Raw genomic sequence first — 23,713 nt, forward strand, 5'->3', positions numbered from 1 at the left:
TGATTATGACCACCAGCTAATAGTCAGAGTAACTGCTTCAGAGCCCCGTACACAGCAGGGTTCGCTGAACTGTCATTTAAGACACATGTCTGGTAGCCCCCAGGTTCATTTTGACAGTGAGCTGCTCCACTGTAGCGTTTCGGTCGTCCCTTGCACACCTTCATAGCCGACGTTCATCTCTCACATCAATAGCATGTGGTGCTCTGCAGTTTCCACTTCAGTTATCCTCAATGGCGCCATTTGTCCAGTCACGATACACCTTCACCACAGCAGCATGCGAACAGTATACAAACTGCACTGTTTCAGAAATACTACTCCCCTCGCCCGAAAGCCAATAATCATCCATTTTTGCAACTCTGATAAATCGCCCCTTTTACCCATGACAGCAATGAGTGATATTTGTGCAGACGGCCTATCGCACTCCCTATGTACCCACCAACCCAGCACACAACACGTGACGTACTTCATGGACTACACGCTGCCAACGTCAAATGTAGGAGGTGGTCATAATAATGTGACTCGACCATGTAGTTTATGTAGACATTTTTGGTGGGTGTAGTATGGTATGCCGGCGGCCGGGCTCCCGGCGACCAGCATACCGGTGCCGGGAGCCCGACCGCCGGCATACCGACATCGTGGCAAGCGCAAAGGAGCCCCTTGCGGGCACGGTTTCACGCTACGCGTGCCACGCTATTTATTCTCCCTCCAGGGGGGTCGTAGACCCCCACGAGGGAGAATATCTGTCGGTATGCCGGGTGTCGGGATTCCGGCGCCGGTATACTGTGCGCCGGGATCCCGACATTCGGCATACTGAAGACCACCCATTTTGGTTGTCTACTTAAAGTACCTCTCAACATTATGGTGTCTATATACCCAATGTAGTTATAGAAGGATATTAGATAAAATATGGAAAGAGAGAGATCACCCTCTAACAAATAACAAGTTTTCATTTTTAGATCTTTTAATTTGACTTTTGCTGTTATTTTGAAATTGTTTTTATTTTGGGAAAAATTGAGTATTATTGGCTTTCTACTCCCTTTATATATTACCTCACCATATAACATATTCCAAAAATAACATTAACTATTTAATTTTGATAACGTTCTGAAATGACCTGAAAGTGTTTTTCCTTGATGCAGTTGCACTCTGTAACATTCCACACTGCCGCTGTTATGATGTATCACCAAATCAATAGCTATGAAGATCAGGGCTGCATCGTGATAGACATCTGCTGTCAGGATGATGGGAAAGGTTATGGCCTATATCAGCTTCACAATCTGCGCGAATCTGGGAAAGCTTTGGATGAGGTATTGTATTACTCAGCAAATACACTACATCATGTCTGTGGTGGAAAACTGAGCCTTGTTAGCTGTGTTATTAAACCAAAGGACATCTGCACAACACAAAAACAGCCACTTTATACTTACTATGGAATCAATCCAATTCCCCGTGAAGGGTGCAAGGTGCCGTTGCCGTGGCGTGTAGAAACCAGCGACAGTACCAAAACTTGCACCCCTCGCATTCCATTTAAGTGCCCAACTTACAGACTTTTGCTCACAGCTTGAACAGAAATCTGCGAGTCAGCGGTACTGTAAGTGCGGCATAGCACCACACTTACTCGCACCCACAAAAACATTGTGGGGAACAGGATTGACCCCTATATGTTACTTGCTTCATAAATACGGGTAAGCATTAAAAGCATCTTTGAGTTAAATACATATATTCTCTTAAGCTCTGACATGAATTTTTGTATCAGAATTTAAGTGTCATTTTACATTGTGGCTACCATCTCACCAAATAGTCCTTCTCGGTACCCAAGGTCTTGGGCAAATCGGCTGTGACGAATGTCTTTCTGGGTCAAAATTAGCATTTTGATATGAATATATAAAACAATTGGCTGCAACAAAACTACATTACTGGCTTACACTGATCATTTTGATGGTCGACATTTGCACATCTATAATTTGGTATCTGAGGGCGCTTTAGTAAATATAATCCATACATTTCTATCACCTAAAAATTTTTGCCATTTGTTGGGCTATCAATAATGCCTTTTTAGAGATAAGACAGACATTTATTCACAGTTAAAACGGGTGGTATTCATGTGACCAGCGGTCGGGTGACCGACGGTCACATGACCTCCACCGACATCCCGCCCCCTCACTATCCCGATGGTCGGCATGCCGACCAACAGGGACTATTTCCACTCGCGGGTGTCAGACATACTACATTCGTTAAAACATAACATTTACAGAAGTGAATCCACATACAAAAGTACAAAAATTATTCAAATTCCAATTTGTAAGAGTGTTACTTCTTTAAAAGGTGTTATTCCACAGGTGAAGGTTTTTTTCTGAAATGATGTGGACCTTGATTCGTAACCCTACGCATTTCATCCAAAGAACTGCATGAGGGATTTTATCTGTGTCTTTTTTTTCCGGTGGAAGCACGTATGATAAGACAGCTAATTGTTATATTTACAACTGTTGGGGATTCTAATTTCCCATCCGCAATACTTGTGCCATCTTTGATGTGAATTTGATTAATTATTGATTATGTCATATCTTGGAATTCCATCACCGTGTGTAAAAATTCAAACCTTGAAAATGTTCTCTCTCTTTTGGTATTGTGAATGTCCATCATTTTATTGATCAAGCCCCTGATGAAGTCCTTTGACAAAATGCATAGGGTTGCAAATCAAAGTCTACATTGTTTCAGAGAAAACCTTCACCTGTGGAATAACACCTTTTAAAGAAGTAACACTGTTAAAGATTGGAATTTTAATAATGTGTGTTGATTTGTATGTGGATTTACCTTCATGAGTGTTAGGTTTTTACTGTGAATAAATATCTTTATAATCTCTAAAATGGTGTTATTGGTAGCCCAAGAAAGAGCAAACATTTTAGGTGGGACAACTATATGGATTATATGGGTTACATTTACTAAAGAGCGCTCAGATATCTCATTGTATTTATTTTTTGTTGTACCCCCACTAACAAGGGGTTAATCTTGAGGTGCTGCAAACAAGTATATAGCGCAAGATAATTACATTTTTCCATTTGTACGTCTATGTGCGACTGATTCTGAATCTATAATAAAGGCACCAATGTGAGCGGCCATGGCTTTTCTTCTTGCTGCAACTTTATATGTGTGTAAACCTAATTCCAGGTCACAGCCTAGCATCCGACGTGCACTGTGAGTGGTTTTTTGCTGTGTCTGCGATGTGAATTAGATAAAAAATGTAAAGAAAAATACAGTACACTACTCCACACGGGGCATCCTGTGCCATATGCATCACAGAGACATCTGTATTTGGTTTGCTGGTGACTACTGAGTAATGTCAGTGTTCCAAGTTTGCCAGCTCCATCTATGGACAAATCTGGATCCAGAGCCAAGAGCACTTCTCCACCCTAGCTTCAGGCTACCCCAGTGCAGCTCTTCCTTTCTTCTACAGATCAGGTTACTTTTCACAAACATTGGGGAAAAAAGAGAAAAGAAGACTCTTGTTTGGGTGCACTCTTCATGTTGTAAATCGAAAAGGAAAGTTGTTGTTTTTTTTACAGTAAATTTAAAACTATTAATTATTTATTATTTCTTCACCTAAAATATTATTTGAACAACATCCATAAAGCTACAATACTTAAAAAATAAGGTATGTTCTGATCCATCAACATATAGAATGATTTCAGGCAGAAAAATAGATACACACAATTCTACTTCTGTCTGCCTTGGATCAGTACAAAATGAATTTGTATTTTTTTGCTAATTTTGCTGATTTGCGATCCTTGCTGAATTAGGCCCTAAATTAACAGGGGTCGCCGGGTTATGTCGCGACTTACAAAGGAAGCGGTCGCAGGGCTGACCGCAAAGAAGATTGACAGGAAGGAGGCGTGCCAGGGCAGATCCGGACCATTTGGAGCCATTTTTGGGGTGTGGTGAGTATAACGCAGGCGTGTCCAGCAGAACGGAGAGTGGAGGAGTGACGTCAAAGCTGGCCCCATCATCGCTGGATCCATCGCACAGGGTAAGTAGGTATAGGCCTAGTCTACTTCTGCTTTAAATTTTTTTAGCTTAGCAGGGCTGCACAAGTGAACGCAGTGCTGCTAAGCTAAAATACACTCCCCCATAGGTGTGGACTAGTTGATCGCAGCAGCAGCAAAAAGTTGCTGGCTGCGATCAACTCGGAATGACCACCAATGAGTGTAAGGGAAGACCCACTCATGGAATTTACAATAATAATACCAATAGTGCCTATTGAAATGCAGATATATCACAGATAACTGTGTTGGTTATTCTTGATGTTATATGTACCGTATAGAAAGAAGTAACTTTTGGTGAATAAAAGGGATAGATACAAGTGGTGATCCTGCTGTTAGGGTGTGTACACACGGTGAGATCCTTGCTATGCCCGATTTTCACTTGCAATTTCCCTTGAACTCCCTGGAGCCCAGATAGCACAGATTTTGACTAACTTTTCTTGAGACATGGACTATGTGTGCTTACGATTTTGGCTTATGTGAAATGTCATTGACATGTGAGATGAACAAGATAGTACACCGATCTAGCAAGGATTGACTTGCCTGCATAGTCTATCTTTTCTTGCGATGCCGACCTGGCGGGACTGTGCATCGGGATCGCAAGGTGACTTTCACCTTGCGATCTGCAATAACTTTTCTTGAGATTTTGACTATATAGTCAAAATCAAAAGAAAATATCTCACCGTGTGTACACACCTTTAGTGTTATTTGTCAAAAGATCTATCAGTACCTTCCTACTCCACTGGGTATTCCCTGGGGGTCTCCTATCCAGGTACTGACCCAGCCCATCACCGTTTGGCTTCCAAAATCAGACGAGGTTGGGCATTTGCGTTGGGGTATGGTAGTAGGACAATATGGCTGATAGTTTAGACACACTAATGAGAGTGCACCGAATTTTTTGAGTAGAATTTTTTTTTCTACTCAAAAAATTTGGTGCACTCTCATTAGTGTTAATTTAGGGCCTAATTCAGCAAGGATCGCAAATCAGCAAAATTAGCAAAAAAAGCGTAAAAACGCAAATTCTGCAACTTAAATAGCAAAAACTGAGAAAAAATAAAACCAATTCTGAGACTTAGCAAAAACTGCATTTGCACTACGAAAAGTAGGCATGTAGGGGGCGTACTGAAGGGCTGGACTCGCAAAAACTACGATCAGGGGCGTGTTGTGGGCGTATGCTGATGGTCAGTGGGTGGTGCATTCGCAATTTTTACAACAGATCGCACATTTCTGATGTGCAGTTTCTGAGTGACTACAGGTCTACCTTAAAAATTGCACAAGCTGACCTCAGTTGTTAACATTTTTGTATTTTTTTTAAACAACCAACATTTTTTTGTTAAACAAAACATATATTTTTTTTAATTTTATTTGTGCGCTACACACATAAACATATGTTGAAGAACAGCAACACCATCTTTTTATTTTCAAGTTTTGCAAATTCTGCTCCATTTGTATATTTATTGAAACAAATATTTACACATAATTCCTTAAAGTAAGGTATGTAAATAAAAGCAAAGAAACAATAATAATCTTTGACCACTTCACAATCAAAAACACACTTTTTTTTTTATAAAAATGTTACTGTTGTTTCCAAATTAAAATATTTTGACTCCAAAAAAAGTGTGTTTGTGAAAACATATACCAATAATTGCTGTTGTGTAGGGTTTAGAGGCTAGAATACACACTCTCTCTAATTGAATACAGTATATTTGAACACAGTTATGTGCATTAGTCAATGTTTGAAGAAAAACACTATGGTGTCTTTAAGCTAATAATTGCTAAATTACCAAAAGATCATTTGACCAATTAAGTGATGATTGAATTGATTTACAATTGTTGAGTAGTTTCTTTAATTCGGGTGCAGGAAAGTTGTGCAATTTTTAAGGGAAAAACACTGTTGTTAGCAAAAAATGCAATATCAGAAACATGTACGCAAAAATTGCGTTCATTTGTAATATGTACACAAAAATTGTGATTATTAAGGTGGTTTTTGCAATATTTGCACATTTCACAAGGCCACCTTATTTTTGTTAAATTAAATTAGTGTTGCAGTTTTTCCGTTTGGGCGTGCTTTCGCGATTTTGCTTTTGCTCACAATTTTTGCTAATTTGTAATTTTTGCAATCCTTACTGAATTTACCCCTTAGTCCAGAAAGCTTTTATTCCATCCCTTCACTAATATATTAACTCCCTGTGAAAAGTGACAGGCATACAGATGAGCCATTTTGGATTATTATAATATGACCTGTCAGAACTTGAAATTATGTTTTCATCCACGTACTTTTTGGAGCAGAGTCAGCAAATGTGATGATACAAGGGGAAACCCATCCAAATCTATCTATCTTTGCACATGTTACATTTGCCACACCTGCAGTGCACATGGGCCCTCATTCCGAGTTGTTCGCTCGCTAGCTGCTTTTAGCAGCATTGCACACGCTAAGCCGCCGCCCTCTCGGAGTGTATCTTAGCATAGCAGAATTGTGAACGAAAGATAAGCAGATTTGCGAATAGAAATTTCTTAGCAGTTTCTGAGTAGCTCCAGACTTACTCAGCCATTGCGATCAGTTCAGTCAGTTTCGTTCCTGGTTTGACGTCACAAACACACACAGCGTTCGCCCAGACACTCCCCCGTTTCTTCAGACACTCCCGTGTTTTTCCCAGAAATGCCAGCGTTTTTTTGCACACTCCCATAAAACGGCCAGTTTCCGCCCAGAAACACCCACTTCCTGTCAATCACATTACGATCACCAGAACGATGAAAAATTCTCGTTATGCCATGAGTAAAATACCTAACTTTTGAGTAAAATAACTAAGCGCATGTGCTCTGCGAACCTTGCGCATGCGCAGTGAGCGACTAATCGCAATATAGCAAAACTCGGCAACGAGCGAACAACTCGGAATGAGGGCCATGGTTTTGCCCAACTGCTAACAAATTTGCTGCTGCAATCAGATCTGAATTACCCCCTGTGTATCCATCTGCCACTCTATCTCATTCAGTGGCACAGCATTGCGCAGGTGCGTCATTGCCCGGCAATGGCTGTCGCCAGGGAGCGACGCCACGTACGAAAAAAGTGGTCGCAGCAGCGACCGCAAGAAGATTGACAGGAGGAAGGCGTTCCGGGGCGTCAACTGTCCGTTTTATGGGAGTGGTTCGCAGGCGTGTCCACGTGTTTGGAGGGCGGATGTCTGACATCAATTCCGGGACCTGCATCGCTGAAATCATCGCACCAGGTAAGTATGTCTAGGGCTAGTCTAGTTTTACACAAAACTTTTTTTAGCATAGCAGGTCTGCACAAGCGATCGCAGCCCTGCTATACTAAAATACACTCCCCCATAGGCGGCGTCTAGTTGATCGCACAAGCAGCAAAAAGTTGCTATGTGCGATCAACTTGGAATGACCCCCACCATTCGCTCTGCAGTACTGGATTAGTGGAGCATTAGCCACCCAGTGGTGAATATGTTTATTGCATGTATGTTGTCACACCTCAAAGAGCCACTCCGTGCAACAACTTAACAACCTGAGCTATAGCTAAGGCACGACAAATACTCTATTTAGGCAGATAAACTGCAACGATGAGGGAGGCTCCATCTGTATGTACAGCAGTAAATGTAATTCCCAATGGAATACCACCGGTAGTAGTTATGCCCAATACTGCATCACTGGGTGGCTCCATGTCTAGTAATGTTTCAACAGTGCTACTAGTAATGGCAATAATATGACTCAGCTGTAGTTGGCATGATATTGGGTTACCCTATAGCTATTTTCATTATGCCAACCAGTGAAAAGAGCATGCACAGGAATAAGTGGCAAAAACTCTCACACCAATTGCGCACTTACAGGGCTACATTCAGCCTCTTGACCACCCTTAATATTGTGAACCGGGGAACATACTCTACCTCATGCCCAGGCAAATATCCAGCACTATGGGGGTCATTCCGAGTTGTTCGCTAGCTGCTTTTGTTCGCTGCGCAGCGATCAGGCAAAAAAAACAGCACTTCTGCGCATGCGTATGCTGCTCAATGCGCACGTGCGTCATACTATTAAAAAGAATGATATCGTTTCACACAAGGTCTAGCGAAGCTTTTCAGTCGCACTGCTGGCCGCAGAGTGATTGACAGGAAGAGGGCATTACTGGGTGTCAACTGACCGTTTTCAGGGAGTGTTCGGAAAAACGCAGGCATGGCTGGGCGAACGCAGGCATGTTTGTGATGTCAAAACAGGAACTGAATAGTCTGAAGTGATCGCAAGCATTGAGTAGGTTTGAAGCTACTCTGAAACTGCACAAAAATATTTTGTAGCCGCTCTGCGATTCTTTCGTTTGCACTTCTGCTAAGCTAAAATACACTCCCAGTGTAGGCATAGCGTTTGCACGGCTGCTAAAAACTGCTAGCGAGTGATCAACTCGGAATGACCACCTATGATCTTTAAGGTTTATTATTAAAAACAATATCAGCATTGATTAAAGTAGGGATAGGGGTGTATACAAACAGATACTATAGTGCAGGGATTTTCAACCTTTTACAACTCGCGGCACACTGAACAAGATTTAAATATTGCCAAGGCACACTGAAATATAATGGTGATGCATGGTGCCGTTGCGTGTCCAATGGATGTCATGTCGCAGCTTCTCCATAGGTAACGCCTGAGCCACATCTGAGAAAGCCAGAAGAGCCCAACATTGCCCGGGCCGAAATTAGAACTGGCTCTGCAACCACTAAACCCACCAGTATTGATCATTCCAGGGCCTCAGTAGCAGCAAATCACTGATGGGCCTGGCTGTGCTTCAATGGCGGCACACCTGGAGACTGCACAGGGCACACTAGTGTGCCATGGCACAGTGGTTGAAAAACACTGCTATAGTACTTTATGAAAGGGGTAATAAAGACATACTGCTATGATTGTGATTAGGAAAAAAAACATGTGTACAGCACTTTAAAGTTCTGTCAGTGGCCACCCCTTGGTACCCACCCTGATCTTGAATCAACGTTGCAGTGCCCTCTTCCCTGGCTTTCCTGCTTCACTCTCACTTCTCTGAGACCTTAATTAAGGAAGAAGATGCCAATCCATGGATTTAGTAGCCCTCTGATTCTCCCGTAGGTCCTTTAGAAACCATAGCCCCTCCCCAGTCCTGATGTCTATTTCTTGAACATCCAGGAGTGCAATATGGAACTCCCATAGTACAGAGATGTGTGCTATATATATGGAGCTAAAACTTGTCTCCATCTCTGCCAAAAATTCAAATAAGCAATTGAAATACTGCAAGCAATGCTGTAAAGCATGGCTTCCGACTTCCACTCCTGTTAGACAATCAGGACAGGTAATTCAGGCTAATGCTCTATAAAGGCAATCTTTACATTATAGAGGTAAATGCTTTATTGGCATCAGCTGCGGGTGTAGTATGGTATGCCGGTGGCTGGGCTCCCAGCGGCCAGCATACCGGCGCCGGAATCCCGACCGCTGGCATACCAACAGTGGCGCGAGTGAAAATGAGCCCCTTGCGGGCACGGTGGCGCGCTATGCGCACAACGCTATCTATGCTCCCTCCAGGGGGGTTGTGGACCCCCAAGAGGGAGAAAAGGTGTCGGTATGCCGGGTGTCGGGATTCCCGCGCCGGTATACTATGCGATGGGATCCCAACAGCCGGCAAACTGAAGACCACCCTCAGCTGCAATGCACACACTCTGGAGTCAATGCATATTCCACCTAAATATAACATCTAGTGATGGGTTCAGTATGAATTACCGGTGGACAGAATGCCGACCGTCAGTATACCAACAGCGGCATCCAGGCCACCAGTATGCCGGCAGCGGGGCGATTGCTAGAAAGTCCCTTGCGGGCTCGCTGTGCTCACCATGCTGTGGGCATGGTGGCTCGCTGGGCTCTCCACAGGTTATATTCTCCCTCTATGGGTGTTGTGGACACCCACAGAGGGAGAATAGCCTGTGTCACCAATATTCCGGGGGGATTCCAGCATTGGCATTGTGACCGGCAAAGGTTGCACAGATGAGCCCCGGGCATTGCTCCATCCTGCCTTCTGGGAATGTTGCTGTAGGATATTTTGCTCCACAGTCATGGCCTAGCTTCTACTCTCCTGCAAGTGGAGCTGCTGATATCCTGGGCATGTACTTGTATCAGCAGTCATGCATGGTACTGGGTGTCAGGGCAGCTGAGCGGGCACATTGGCACTGTACTGCAGTGGAGCTGGAGAATGGAAACCCTCTGTCTGACAGCTGCTGCTTCTCTTCCTTGTGCTGACACTGACTGTGTCTCCCCAGCGGCAGCACAGCAGCAGCATCCTGACCGTTTCCACTCCTCCTCACATGTAATGTATATTAGTAGTGGTGCACCCGGAAGAGAAGGAGCCAGGCGCACCCCAACTATTATACATTGCAGCGGGCAGTAGAAGACAGCTAGTAGCAGTGGCACATACTTGGTCAGTGATCATGGGTGGAGGCGAACGGTTCCTCCCACAGGGCATGTGCGCTATGTGCCACGCACCGTACACACCACCTTAATTACAGCACTGTCTGTGAATATTATGGATCTCAGTGTTCAATGTAAGTGAAGATGCGGTAAAACAGGACTGTTGCCTTTCCTAGAACCCCAGGGAAAGCCTCCATCACAGCATTGATAGAAGCCAGATCAAATATCGAGGGGTGGCTAGTGACAGACTGGTAGGATGATTACTGCTGATATTGTCAATGCTGTTTAAAGTAATTCTGTACTTTTCATATGTGTGTTATGATCGCTGCGTTATTTTCCACATCTAAGCTTTTCATTGGTATTGTACTTTTTAACAATAATAATATAATAATATTGTTCAAGTTTTTTAATGAATTCTTGTCTAGGTGTGACATATACTCCCACATCCATGATAATGAAGGACAGGTGGTGTGCACCGCATATAGCGCTGCAGAGTAGGGGACACTGTTGCAGCACTTGTCAAAGATCTGTTTTAATTACTTTCACTTGTAGCTTACCCCCTTTTTGAAGCCCAGCAACGCCTGACCTCCCCTGCCTCCTTCCCTCACCCCTTTCCATTGCTAATTCCTATACAACATACATGAACCTATCTTGATAGCTCTTTGTTATTCAGGTACACTGTCCTTTATTACATTTCAGGATGCTGACATACCGGAATTCAAACCCATTGCATGTTGCATTGCAGTCACTCTATTAATTGAGCTATCTGCCTTTACAGAAAAATCTAGAGAATTCTAAGCATGAGTATTCTAAATATTTGAAGCATACCTTGCAGTTTGTGAAAAACATTTATCAGCATAGCAGATGAGCAGATCTATGTAGTGTGTGGCTGGAAGGGATTGGATTTGTGGCTGCACACTACATAGATCTGCTCAGTTGCAATGCTGATTTTTTTTTTTTTTTACAAAGTACAATTAGCTTCATATCTCATAGTTTCTATGCAGGATGAAATAGACCAATGAGTAGGGTGTTTGACTGCAATGCAACAGGTTATAGGTTTGAACCCTGGGTATGGCAGTATATTGAAATGTGGTATTTAATAAATGGTATTGTAACTAAATAACAGCGAGCTCTCCACATATAAAGATTTGAGTCCAAATCATTTTCTTCCAGTGTTCTGTATATGTGTGTGAATTTTATATATATAAATGTGGGAAGTGCCATAATAGCGTGGGCTTTCTCTGGGATCAATTTTGTCATAGCCCTGCTCACGAGGCATGCGCCTTATGTCCCTATGGGCAGATGTATTAAGCCTGGAGAAGTGATAAAGCAGTGATAAGTGCAAGGTGATAATGCACCAGCCAATCAGCTCCTAACTGTAAATGTACATATTGGAGCTGATTGGCTGGTGCGTTATCACCTTACACTTATCACTGCTTTATCAGTTCTCTTGGCTTATTACATCTGCCCCTGTGTCTCTTTCTGGCATGGGGCACCAAAAAGTCTAGTTATGGCTTTGCTAACCTGGTGCGACAGATATTGCCAGCCAGTCCTTGACAAAGCTTTCATGGGTTGGCAAGTGCAAAATAGCCGCTAGTTTACAACATTAGTGTCAAATGACAAGGTTCTTGTCTGCAATACCTTACAATCCCCACTCAGAGAACAAGTGAAGCCAATAGAGCCTGATGCAGAGGTCAATGTTCCAATGCAGTGGAGCAAACTTTTGCTACTGCGTAACTACGTATCATGGCTGCACTGTGCACATCTAGAAAATAATTAGCGACTGCAAACGAAGTGTGAATTTATTTGCAAAGGGCCTGATTCAGAGGTGCACACAGATCACGCACTGCTGCAATTTATCACTGATTCTCAAGTGCAGACAGAGGCAGAACTCTGGGAGGCAACGGAGTCATCTGCCGCCGGGCTCCTGCTCTGAAGGGGGCACCTCTCCTCCCATTCTGTGACACCATTCAATTAAGTTAATTGATAGGTGCTGCTGTCTCTTCAGTGTCCGACTTCCTCACTGGTCCCTGCACCTTACAAATCACACCCTTTTCATTATACTGAATATACACATATTACAAGTATCACACCCAGGATTAGAAACCACAACCTATTACACTGGAAGCAGACACCTTACTGATGGAGCTATTTGCTCCTGTATAGGAAATATGAGAATTTTAACTATATAAAGATACTTCTCTGACAATTACACGTAACTTCATATAGTTAGAATTCTCATGCTTCCTCTACAGGAGCAAATAACTCCATCAGTAAAGTGTCTGCTGTCAGTGTAACAGGTCATGGGTTCTAATCCTGGGTATGACTGCTAAGAAATGTGTGATTTAAAATAAAAGACAATTAAATGTATAAATACAGTATATACATTTTTTTCAGAACACACACACACACACACACACACACACACACACACACACACACACACGTGTGTATATATATATATATATATATATATATATACGCACATCTACATACATATATTTATCTTAATATAGTAAATAGGGGGGCACCAATATATATCTTGCCTCCGGGCAACTGGGACGAACTTACGCCACTGAGTGCAGACATATGCAAATGCCAGTGTAAGGATTCCCCTTGTGCACTACCATGCAATGGGCTGAGCAAATCCTGCGGTGCCTACTTTTTATTATCTGAGCATTGCACAATCGCACTGGAAGATCCATTCTCTCCACTATCGATGCACCAACGGTTGCACCATCGACTGTTCAAGCAGCCCCTGTCTGGGTCAGAGTCCCCCTTATAACTACGTTCCCATAACATGCCCATGAAACCTCTTTCTGCAATAACCTTAGGTCATCTCCCAGTCTCCACCCTGACCTGCCCATGGTTTGCAGCAGCCAAAACAAGTAACTGTGATGTCCTTTGCAAATAAGTACACTATCGCACAGCTTGGATCATGTGTGTGCACTAAGAGCTTCCGACACATTTGATGCATGCACAGCATTGAAAAAAATCACTCAAATGCACAAACACTGGAACTGCGTGCACCTCTGAACCAGGCCAAAAGTAAGTGACATGAGTGAACAGTTGGGGGAGGTTACGGGGATGGCTACAAAAATGTAGGCGGTTCGCAATTATATTCTAGATGTGTCCCAATCAGCCACCGTGAAGCCATTTGCAGTTGCACTTGCGCTGGCGTCTTAGTTGAGCCAGACATTCTAAAACAACAGTGAGTTGTTCAGAAGTTCAATCACTTTACCACTTGCCTGATACTGTCACTTGATGTGACCAGAGCCAGGTGTACATTACCTGGCTTGGTTGCATCACATGCGACATGCGACATTGCCTGCTGTGTATTCCCCCCCCCCGCTTATAGATGAGCCCGATCTTCTGGAGTGATGCTGCTGTCCCTAACCACCGACATCACTTCCAGAATCGGTCCCCAGAATGCCATGCGGCCGGCATTATGCAGCGCATGCTCTGGGGAATCATAGTGCGGTAGGGATGGCCATCGGTGTGGTTGCCATTGATGGTTGCCATTGAGGTTGCCATCAATGTGATATGGCAAGTAACCATCGATGCCTGCCAACTTTGCAGTGGATGGCCATCAATGGTTTCCACAACCAATGGTCATCCCTATTCTTTCATTGACTGGCCTATGGACAATAAGAACATGGGGCCGGGTCTTCGTGGGTGTTGTAGAGCAGAGCTATACTCCGTGTCCAGGCACTTCATTAAAAATGTTTTTTTAAATATATATATATATATTTGGTTATGCCTTTCCATCGATGAAGGGAAACCATCTGGTTCTCCCCCATCGATGGCAAATGTATTCTACATTGGCCATAAACCATTGATGATTTTGAATCATCGTTGGTCGATGGCCATCCCTACAGTGTGGGGAGGGGAACGTAGTTCTTCTCCAAGCACATTTTGGCTGATCTATGCATGTACAGATATCAGCTGCAGCAAGGGGACTGATGACGGGTGGTCTTCAGTATGCCTAATGTCGGGATCCCGGTGCACAGTATACCGGCGCCGGAATCCCGACACCCAGCATACCGACATATATTCTCCCTCGTGGGGGTCCATGACCCCCCTGGAGGGAGAATAAATAGCGTGGTGCACATAGCGCGCCACTTTGCGATCGCCACGGTGTCGGTATGCCGGCGGTCGGGCTCCCGGCGCCGGTATGCTGGTCGCCGGGAGCCCTGGCCGCCGGCATACCATACTACACCCCTGATGACACATGATCTGCTGCCCTCTGCATGGGGAGGAGGGGTGTGCGTGTGTATGCCTATGGGGGGGGGGGTGCATAAAAGGGTAATTTTACAGGTGGGTGGGGATTATAAAGCATGGACTTGTTTTTTGATTATTGTTTTTTGCTACTAAGGGGGTGTGGGGTTACTATTATTAGGGTTTAAGACCACTGGTGGGGCTGTATTGCCAATGGGGTTGGAAACTCATTTTATAATGGGGGCCTATGGACACTGGAGGGATGGGGGATGCAAAACACTTCATAGATATATATTTTTATAATAAAATATTTTAATATATTATTAAAAATACTTTTTCAACAATTTCTGAGCGTTTTTTCAGGGAAAAATCATCAGTTAAGTGATAAAAGGCTGAGAAGTCAGAGAGTAATCTAATGGCACAAGAGAGAGGACTCCTGAACAGAAAGCCATCCTGTAGCTATGTATCATTGCTTAGGGGGAGATGTCTCAAGCAATGATGCTCAAATGAACCAATAAGCTTCTGTCATTTATCTAACACAGTCTATGAAATGATAAAGCTGATTAGTTGCTTTGGGTAACTTCTGTACTCTATCTCTCTCCGAAGCTTGATATATCTCCCCTTTATTAGCAGAGCTGGTGCAGCAGAAAGTCATGACAACAGAAGGGTTGGTATCAGGATCCCAGTGCTTGGGATGTTGGGATGCCGGCAGTCAGAATACCGATATCGGCATCTCGACACTCAGGATCCCAACACCCACTTAGTAAGTATACTACCCCTAATCACTAACCTCCCTAACCCTCCTTTCCCGCAGTCTGACCCTAACCCCCCGCAGCCTAACCCTAACCCTAACCCCACCTGCCTGCAGCCTAAACCTACCCCTCCATCCCCCGCAGCCTGGCCCCCCCTGGGGTGCCTAACCCTAACCGGAGCAGCCTAACCCTGACTCTCCCCCCACAGCCTAAATTTATCCTCCTCCCCCACCGCAGCTTACCAGTCTGGAGTCCTGACAGTCCTTTGTTCGGGATCCCGGCATTTGGGATTCTGACATTTCGATCCATGCTGGGATCCCCACGTCGGTATTCCAAGCAGTGTCAGGATTCTGGTGTTGGTATTCCTACTGTCGGGATCCTGAATGCCAGGTTCCTGACCAGATCCCCAACAGAGAACAGTGCGACTTCATGCTTTATGTACGAACATTTCAATTTTGGTGTTTAGAGATCCTTTAAGCTGCTTATACAGCAATGATGCCGTATAGTAAACTATATTTATTATTTAACAGGTCTATAAGTTGGTACCAAAGTCTATTCCTCGCAGATTTGTGCTTCCTCTGGATATAACCAGTGAGACACCACAAGGCATAAACATCAATCCTCTCACATATACATCGGCCACTGCTGTGATAAGAGCAGATGGGACGGTAAGTTCATATGTGAAGTTTTATGAAAGTATCAGGAAAATACCACAAATCACAGTGTGCATACCTCCCAACATCTGTATTAGTGAAGTCGAGACCCCCTGCGCGGCGACGCTGCATGGCGCCAAAAAGGAAGTGTGGCCTGTGGGAAAAGGGGTGTGGCTTCATGGAACTGCCGCAATCATGGGCCACGCCTCCCATTTTAGTCACAGTGAGTGCATGGCAGCTCTCTGTGAGCTGCTGGCCGTTCCCCCAGTCCCTCTGGCTCCCATGCGCACAGCGTCTATTCACCACTGCTCTGCTTTGCACTAAGCAGAGCAGCAAGCGACAAGGAGGGACAGCGGGACAGACCCCCAAAAACGGGACTGTCCCGCGAAAATCAGGACAGTTAGGAGGTTTGCAGGGTGCTTTCATATTTTCAAATGGGAAATGTTCTGTTTTATAAAATAACTGTAAGAATACTGAGGCTGATGCATAGTGAGTACTATGCCAGCTTGATTTCACTCTAAAAGTACAGAAAGCAAATGCTCACTTGTCTATGCAGACTTGCACAGTTCTGCTACTTAAGAGCCTGCCCCAGGTCTACTAGCATCCTTTTCAAGAATCAGTGGTTGGCTGGGCAGGGTACCAGACTGCCATATACTCCCCAGGCCAATAAGATTTCAGAGCCCTGGGCCAGCAGTGTGCAAGCAGAGGATGCTCCCCGTCCGCTCAGTTTATATTACAGGATAATCAGCGCCACCAATCAGATTCTTCTTATAACAAACTAAGCGGCTGGGGAGCATCCTCTGCTTGTCCCCTGGCTGCCAGACAAGACACGTGCAGTGGGGTGGCATCTGATATGCCGGCTGTTGGGATCCCGGCGCTCAGTATACTGGCGCCGGAATCCCAACAGCCGGCATACCGACAACTATTCTCCCTCTTAGGGAATCCACGACCCCCCTGGAAGGATAATAAATGCGCCACCGTGCCCACAGCGTGACGAGCATGGTGAGCCCGGAAGGGGCTCTTTTGCGCTCGCCCCACTGCCGGCATGCCGGCGGTCGGGATCCCGGTGCCGGGATCCCGACAGCCCGCATAACATACTACACCCGTGCAATGCACCCCTCTTTAGCGTGCATGTCTGTTGCAGTTGCCTCTAACAGCGGAGAAGGGGATGGAGAGATCACTGAAGCTGCTGCTGCAGAGAGGAGACTTTCAGGGAGACATGAAAGTGTCCGGGAGCAGCAGCAGTAGATCAGAAGGCTGTCACATCTCACTGGGGAGAGGGGAGCCAGGATCCTCCCCAACCGCAACGGTCTCCTCTACATGGCGTCCTCTGCCTGAGATCAGCCACCCTCCTAACACCAGCACATGAGCGGGAAGGTGGCAGAGAGGTAGCACCAGTATCATATATATATATATATATATATATATATACACTAGGTGAATCATCGCGCCCTACGGGCGCTCTTCACACCGTCGTAGGGGCTACGCCCCCTTAACCCTTGCACACCCTTGTGGCGTGCAATATTTTTATTATATGGAGTATGACATCCAATCATAATTGTGTGAGTGGTTAAATATTGCACGGACAAAGGGTGTGCAATGGTTAAGGGGTGGAAGTCCCTTGCAACGGCGTGAACAGCGCACGCAGGGCCTGGTGAATCACCTAGTAGGTGCTTTGGTTGGGGGAGTAGGGGGTGCGGGGAAGAGGCGGATGGGATCCTGGGGTGCCACGGAAGGGGCGGTTGCGGTGGTGCCACAGGTGGGGGATGGTGCGTGGGTGCCGCGGGTGGTGGTCCGGAGCTGCTGCGGGTGGGGGAGGAGCAGTTGTGGGGTTGCCCTGGGTGGGGGAGGGGTGGATATGGTGGTGCGGCAGGAGGTACGGGGTCGCTGCGGGTGGGGGAGGGGGTCTGGAGCTATCACGGGTGCTAGAGGGGGGATGTGGGGGTGCCGCGGATGGGGCCCGGAGGTACTGTGAGTGGGGGAGGGGCGGGTAATGCTTCTCCTGCTTCTCCTCCTGTCAGCACCTAAGCTGCTGTCCTCCCTTTGGCAGTGGCTCTCCCAGAGACTCGCACAGCAGGCAGTCACTATTGTTCGCACCGGTGTCCCAATGCACCGCATTACAGGGAAGAAGATGTACGCAATAAACTACAGCTCCCAGCAGCCCTAAGGGGCGGAATGCTTCGGTGCTAAGGGCTGCTGGGAGCTGTAGTTTATGTAGTGTGTCTACTTCCCTATAATGTGGCGTGTTGGGACACTGGTGCTAACAATAGTGACTGGCTGGCAGAACTGCGTGACTGGCTGAATCAATGTAAAAGGTGAGAGTGCTGTGCAGTGTCAGTTGACACTGCACACAGGTGCGGCACTAGCCGCTCAACAAAGGGACGCAGTGCAGGGAGGCACCAGGAAGGGGAGACATTCTCCCTGCTCTGCATCCCTGTGCTGAGCTTCTGCTGCTATCCCTGCTGCTGTCGGCTGCTGTCACACATGCAGCGGCGCCGTCAGCACAAAACCTTTTCTCCCCCTCGGCGCCGGCAGCACAAAGCCTCCTCTCCCCCTCGGCGCCGTCAGCACAAAACCTCCACTCCCCCCTCCCTTCCCCTGTGTGACATTCATTGGACGGGAGCCAAAGTGGGCGGACCTAGATGGGAGTAAGTGGCGGAGCTACACGGGACCATGCTGCAGCAGGAGGATGAGCTGCTACAGCTTCGGCCAGCCAGACTTCATTAGATAAGTGTCTGGAAAGAGAGTGAGTGCGTGTGTGTATGTACAGTGTCTGTTTATACTGTATATATTAGAGATGAGCGCCGGAAATTTTTCGGGTTTTGTGTTTTGGTTTTGGGTTCGGTTCCGCGGCCGTGTTTTGGGTTCGACCGCGTTTTGGCAAAACCTAACCGAATTTTTTTTGTCGGATTCGGATGTGTTTTGGATTCGGGTGTTTTTTTCCAAAAAACCTAAAAAACAGCTTAAATCATAGAATTTGGGGGTCATTTTGATCCCAAAGTATTATTAACCTCAAAAACCATCATTTCCACTCATTTTCAGTCTATTCTGAATACCTCACACCTCACAATATTATTTTTAGTCCTAAAATTTGCACCGAGGTCGCTGGATGACTAAGCTAAGCGACCCTAGTGGCCGACACAAACACCTGGCCCATCTAGGAGTGGCACTGCAGTGTCACGCAGGATGTCCCTTCCAAAAAACCCTCCCCAAACAGCACATGACGCAAAGAAAAAAAGAGGCGCAATGAGGTAGCTGTGTGAGTAAGATAAGCGACCCTAGTGGCCGACACAAACACCGGGCCCATCTAGGAGTGTCACTGCAGTGTCACGCAGGATGTCCCTTCCAAAAAACCCTCCCCAAACAGCACATGACGCAAAGAAAAAAAGAGGCGCAATGAGGTAGCTATGTGAGTAAGATAAGCGACCCTAGTGGCCGACACAAACACCGGGCCCATCTAGGAGTGTCACTGCAGTGTCACGCAGGATGTCCCTTCCAAAAAACCCTCCCCAAACAGCACATGACTCAAAGAAAAAAAGAGGCGCAATGAGGTAGCTGTGTGAGTAAGATAAGCGACCCTAGTGGCCAACACAAACACCGGGCCCATCTAGGAGTGGCACTGCAGTGTCACGCAGGATGTCCCTTCCAAAAAACCCTCCCCAAACAGCACATGACGCAAAGAAAAAAAGAGGCGCAATGAGGTAGCTGTGTGAGTAAGATAAGCGACCCTAGTGGCCGACACAAACACCGGGCCCATCTAGGAGTGTCACTGCAGTGTCACGCAGGATGTCCCTTCCAAAAAACCCTCCCCAAACAGCACATGACGCAAAGAAAAATTAAAGAAAAAAGAGGTGCAAGATGGAATTGTCCTTGGGCCCTCCCACCCACCCTTATGTTGTATAAACAGGACATGCACACTTTAACCAACCCATCATTTCAGTGACAGGGTCTGCCACACGACTGTGACTGATATGACGGGTTGGTTTGGACCCCCACCAAAAAAGAAGCAATTAATCTCTCCTTGCACAAACTGGCTCTACAGAGGCAAGATGTCCACCTCATCATCATCCTCCGATATATCACCGTGTACATCCCCCTCCTCACAGATTATCAATTCGTCCCCACTGGAATCCACCATCTCAGCTCCCTGTGTACTTTGTGGAGGCAATTGCTGCTGGTCAATGTCTCCGCGGAGGAATTGATTATAATTCATTTTAATGAACATCATCTTCTCCACATTTTCTGGATGTAACCTCGTACGCCGATTGCTGACAAGGTGAGCGGCGGCACTAAACACTCTTTCGGAGTACACACTTGTGGGAGGGCAACTTAGGTAGAATAAAGCCAGTTTGTGCAAGGGCCTCCAAATTGCCTCTTTTTCCTGCCAGTATAAGTACGGACTGTGTGACGTGCCTACTTGGATGCGGTCACTCATATAATCCTCCACCATTCTTTCAATGTTGAGAGAATCATATGCAGTGACAGTAGACGACATGTCCGTAATCGTTGTCAGGTCCTTCAGTCCGGACCAGATGTCAGCATCAGCAGTCGCTCCAGACTGCCCTGCATCACCGCCAGCGGGTGGGCTCGGAATTCTGAGCCTTTTCCTCGCACCCCCAGTTGCGGGAGAATGTGAAGGAGGAGATGTTGAAAGGTCGCGTTCCGCTTGACTTGACTATTTTGTCACCAGCAGGTCTTTCAACCCCAGCAGACTTGTGTCTGCCGGAAAGAGAGATCCAAGGTAGGCTTTAAATCTAGGATCGAGCACGGTGGCCAAAATGTAGTGCTCTGATTTCAACAGATTGACCACCCGTGAATCCTTGTTAAGCGAATTAAGGGCTCCATCCACAAGTCCCACATGCCTAGCGGAATCGCTCCGTGTTAGCTCCTCCTTCAATGTCTCCAGCTTCTTCTGCAAAAGCCTGATGAGGGGAATGACCTGACTCAGGCTGGCAGTGTCTGAACTGACTTCACGTGTGGCAAGTTCAAAGGGCATCAGAACCTTGCACAACGTTGAAATCATTCTCCACTGCACTTGAGACAGGTGCATTCCACCTCCTATATCGTGCTCAATTGTATAGGCTTGAATGGCCTTTTGCTGCTCCTCCAACCTCTGAAGCATATAGAGGGTTGAATTCCACCTCGTTACCACTTCTTGCTTCAGATGATGGCAGGGCAGGTTCAGTAGTTTTTGGTGGTGCTCCAGTCTTCTGTACGTGGTGCCTGTACGCCGAAAGTGTCCCGCAATTCTTCTGGCCACCGACAGCATCTCTTGCACGCCCCTGTCGTTTTTTTAAAAATTCTGCACCACCAAATTCAAGGTATGTGCAAAACATGGGACGTGCTGGAATTTGCCCATATTTAATGCACACACAATATTGCTGGCGTTGTCCGATGCCACAAATCCACAGGAGAGTCCAATTGGGGTAAGCCATTCCGCGATGATCTTCCTCAGTTGCCGTAAGAGGTTTTCAGCTGTGTGCGTATTCTGGAAAGCGGTGATACAAAGCGTAGCCTGCCTAGGAAAGAGTTGGCGTTTGCGAGATGCTGCTACTGGTGCCGCCGCTGCTGTTCTTGCGGCGGGAGTCCATACATCTACCCAGTGGGCTGTCACAGTCATATAGTCCTGACCCTGCCCTGCTCCACTTGTCCACATGTCCGTGGTTAAGTGGACATTGGGTACAACTGCATTTTTTAGGAGACTGGTGAGTCTTTTTCTGACGTCCGTGTACATTCTCGGTATCGCCTGCCTAGAGAAGTGGAACCTAGATGGTATTTGGTAACGGGGGCACACTGCCTCAATAAATTGTCTAGTTCCCTGTGAACTAACGGCGGATACCGGACGCACGTCTAACACCAACATAGTTGTCAAGGCCTCAGTTATCCGCTTTGCAGCAGGATGACTGCTGTGATATTTCATCTTCCTCGCAAAGGACTGTTGGACAGTCAATTGCTTACTGGAAGTAGTACAAGTGGGCTTACGACTTCCCCTCTGGGATGACGATCGACTCCCAGCAGCAACAACAGCAGCGCCAGCAGCAGTAGGCGTTACACGCAAGGATGCATCGGAGGAATCCCAGGCAGGAGAGGACTCGTCAGAATTGCCAGTGACATGGCCTGCAGGACTATTGGCATTCCTGGGGAATTAGGAAATTGACACTGAGGGAGTTGGTGGGGTGGTTTGCGTGAGCTTGGTTACAAGTGGAAGGGATTTACTGGTCAGTGGACTGCTTCCGCTGTCGCCCAAAGTTTTTGAACTTGTCACTGACTTATTATGAATGCGCTGCAGGTGACGTATAAGGGAGGATGTTCCGAGGTGGTTAACGTCCTTACCCCTACTTATTACAGCTTGACAAAGGCAACACACGGCTTGACACCTGTTGTCCGCTTTTCTGTTGAAATACCTCCACAATGAAGAGCTGATTTTTTTGGTATTTTCACCAGGCATGTCAACGGCCATATTCCTCCCACGGACAACAGGTGTCTCCCCGGGTGCCTGACTTAAACAAACCACCTCACCATCAGAATCCTCCTGGTCAATTTCCTCCCCAGCGCCAGCAACACCCATATCCTCCTCATCCTGGTGTACTTCAACACTGACATCTTCAATCTGACTATCAGGAACTGGACTGCGGGTGCTCCTTCCAGCACTTGCAGGGGGCGTGCAAATGGTGGAAGGCGCATGCTCTTCACGTCCAGTGTTGGGAAGGTCAGGCATCGCAACCGACACAATTGGACTCTCCTTGTGGATTTGGGATTTCGAAGAACGCACAGTTCTTTGCGGTGCTTTTGCCAGCTTGAGTCTTTTCAGTTTTCTAGCGAGAGGCTGAGTGCTTCCATCCTCATGTGAAGCTGAACCACTAGCCATGAACATAGGCCAGGGCCTCAGCCGTTCCTTGCCACTCCGTGTGGTAAATGGCATATTGGCAAGTTTACGCTTCTCCTCCGACAATTTTATTTTAGGTTTTGGAGTCCTTTTTTTACTGATATTTGGTGTTTTGGATTTGACATGCTCTGTACTATGACATTGGGCATCGGCCTTGGCAGACGACGTTGCTGGCATTTCATCGTCTCGGCCATGACTAGTGGCAGCAGCTTCAGCACGAGGTGGAAGTGGATCTTGATCTTTCCCTAATTTTGGAACCTCAACATTTTTGTTCTCCATATTTTAATAGGCACAACTAAAAGGCACCTCAGGTAAACAATGGAGATGGATGGATACTAGTATACAATTATGGATGGACTGCCGAGTGCCGACACAGAGGTAGCTACAGCCGTGGACTACCGTACTGTACTGTGTCTGCTGCTAATATAGACTGGATGATAATGAGATGTAGTATGTATAAAGAAGAAAGAAAAAAAAACCCACGGGTAGGTGGTATACAATTATGGATGGACTGCCGAGTGCCGACACAGAGGTAGCTACAGCCGTGAACTACCATACTGTGTCTGCTGCTAATATAGACTGGTTGATAATGAGATGTAGTATGTATAAAGAAGAAAGAAAAAAAAAACCACGGGTAGGTGGTATACAATTATGGATGGACTGCCGAGTGCCGACACAGAGGTAGCTACAGCCGTGGACTACCGTACTGTACTGTGTCTGCTGCTAATATAGACTGGTTGATAATGA

The 23,713-nt window shown here is 46.2% G+C and overlaps 1 protein-coding gene and 1 pseudogene across 4 annotated transcripts in view; one reads left to right on the forward strand and one right to left on the reverse strand.

Moving 5' to 3' along the window:
* The window catches only part of LOC134966447 (carotenoid-cleaving dioxygenase, mitochondrial-like), a 405,306-nt gene that overhangs the window by 294,181 nt on the left and 87,412 nt on the right, over positions 1-23,713 (forward strand). For 3 of the 4 annotated variants that reach the window (XM_063943198.1, XM_063943200.1, XM_063943197.1), the window contains exons 8-9: positions 1,140-1,307; positions 15,958-16,095. In XM_063943198.1, the coding sequence (XP_063799268.1) occupies positions 1,140-1,307; positions 15,958-16,095 (306 nt within the window). The remainder of the gene's footprint in view (positions 1-1,139; positions 1,308-15,957; positions 16,096-23,713) is intronic. The other variant, XM_063943199.1, reaches the window with a different exon arrangement.
* On the reverse strand, positions 4,769-4,887 carry LOC134967081 (5S ribosomal RNA; annotated as a pseudogene).

Source organism: Pseudophryne corroboree, chromosome 10, assembly GCF_028390025.1.
Source record: "Pseudophryne corroboree isolate aPseCor3 chromosome 10, aPseCor3.hap2, whole genome shotgun sequence".
Lineage (NCBI taxonomy): Eukaryota > Metazoa > Chordata > Amphibia > Anura > Myobatrachidae > Pseudophryne > Pseudophryne corroboree.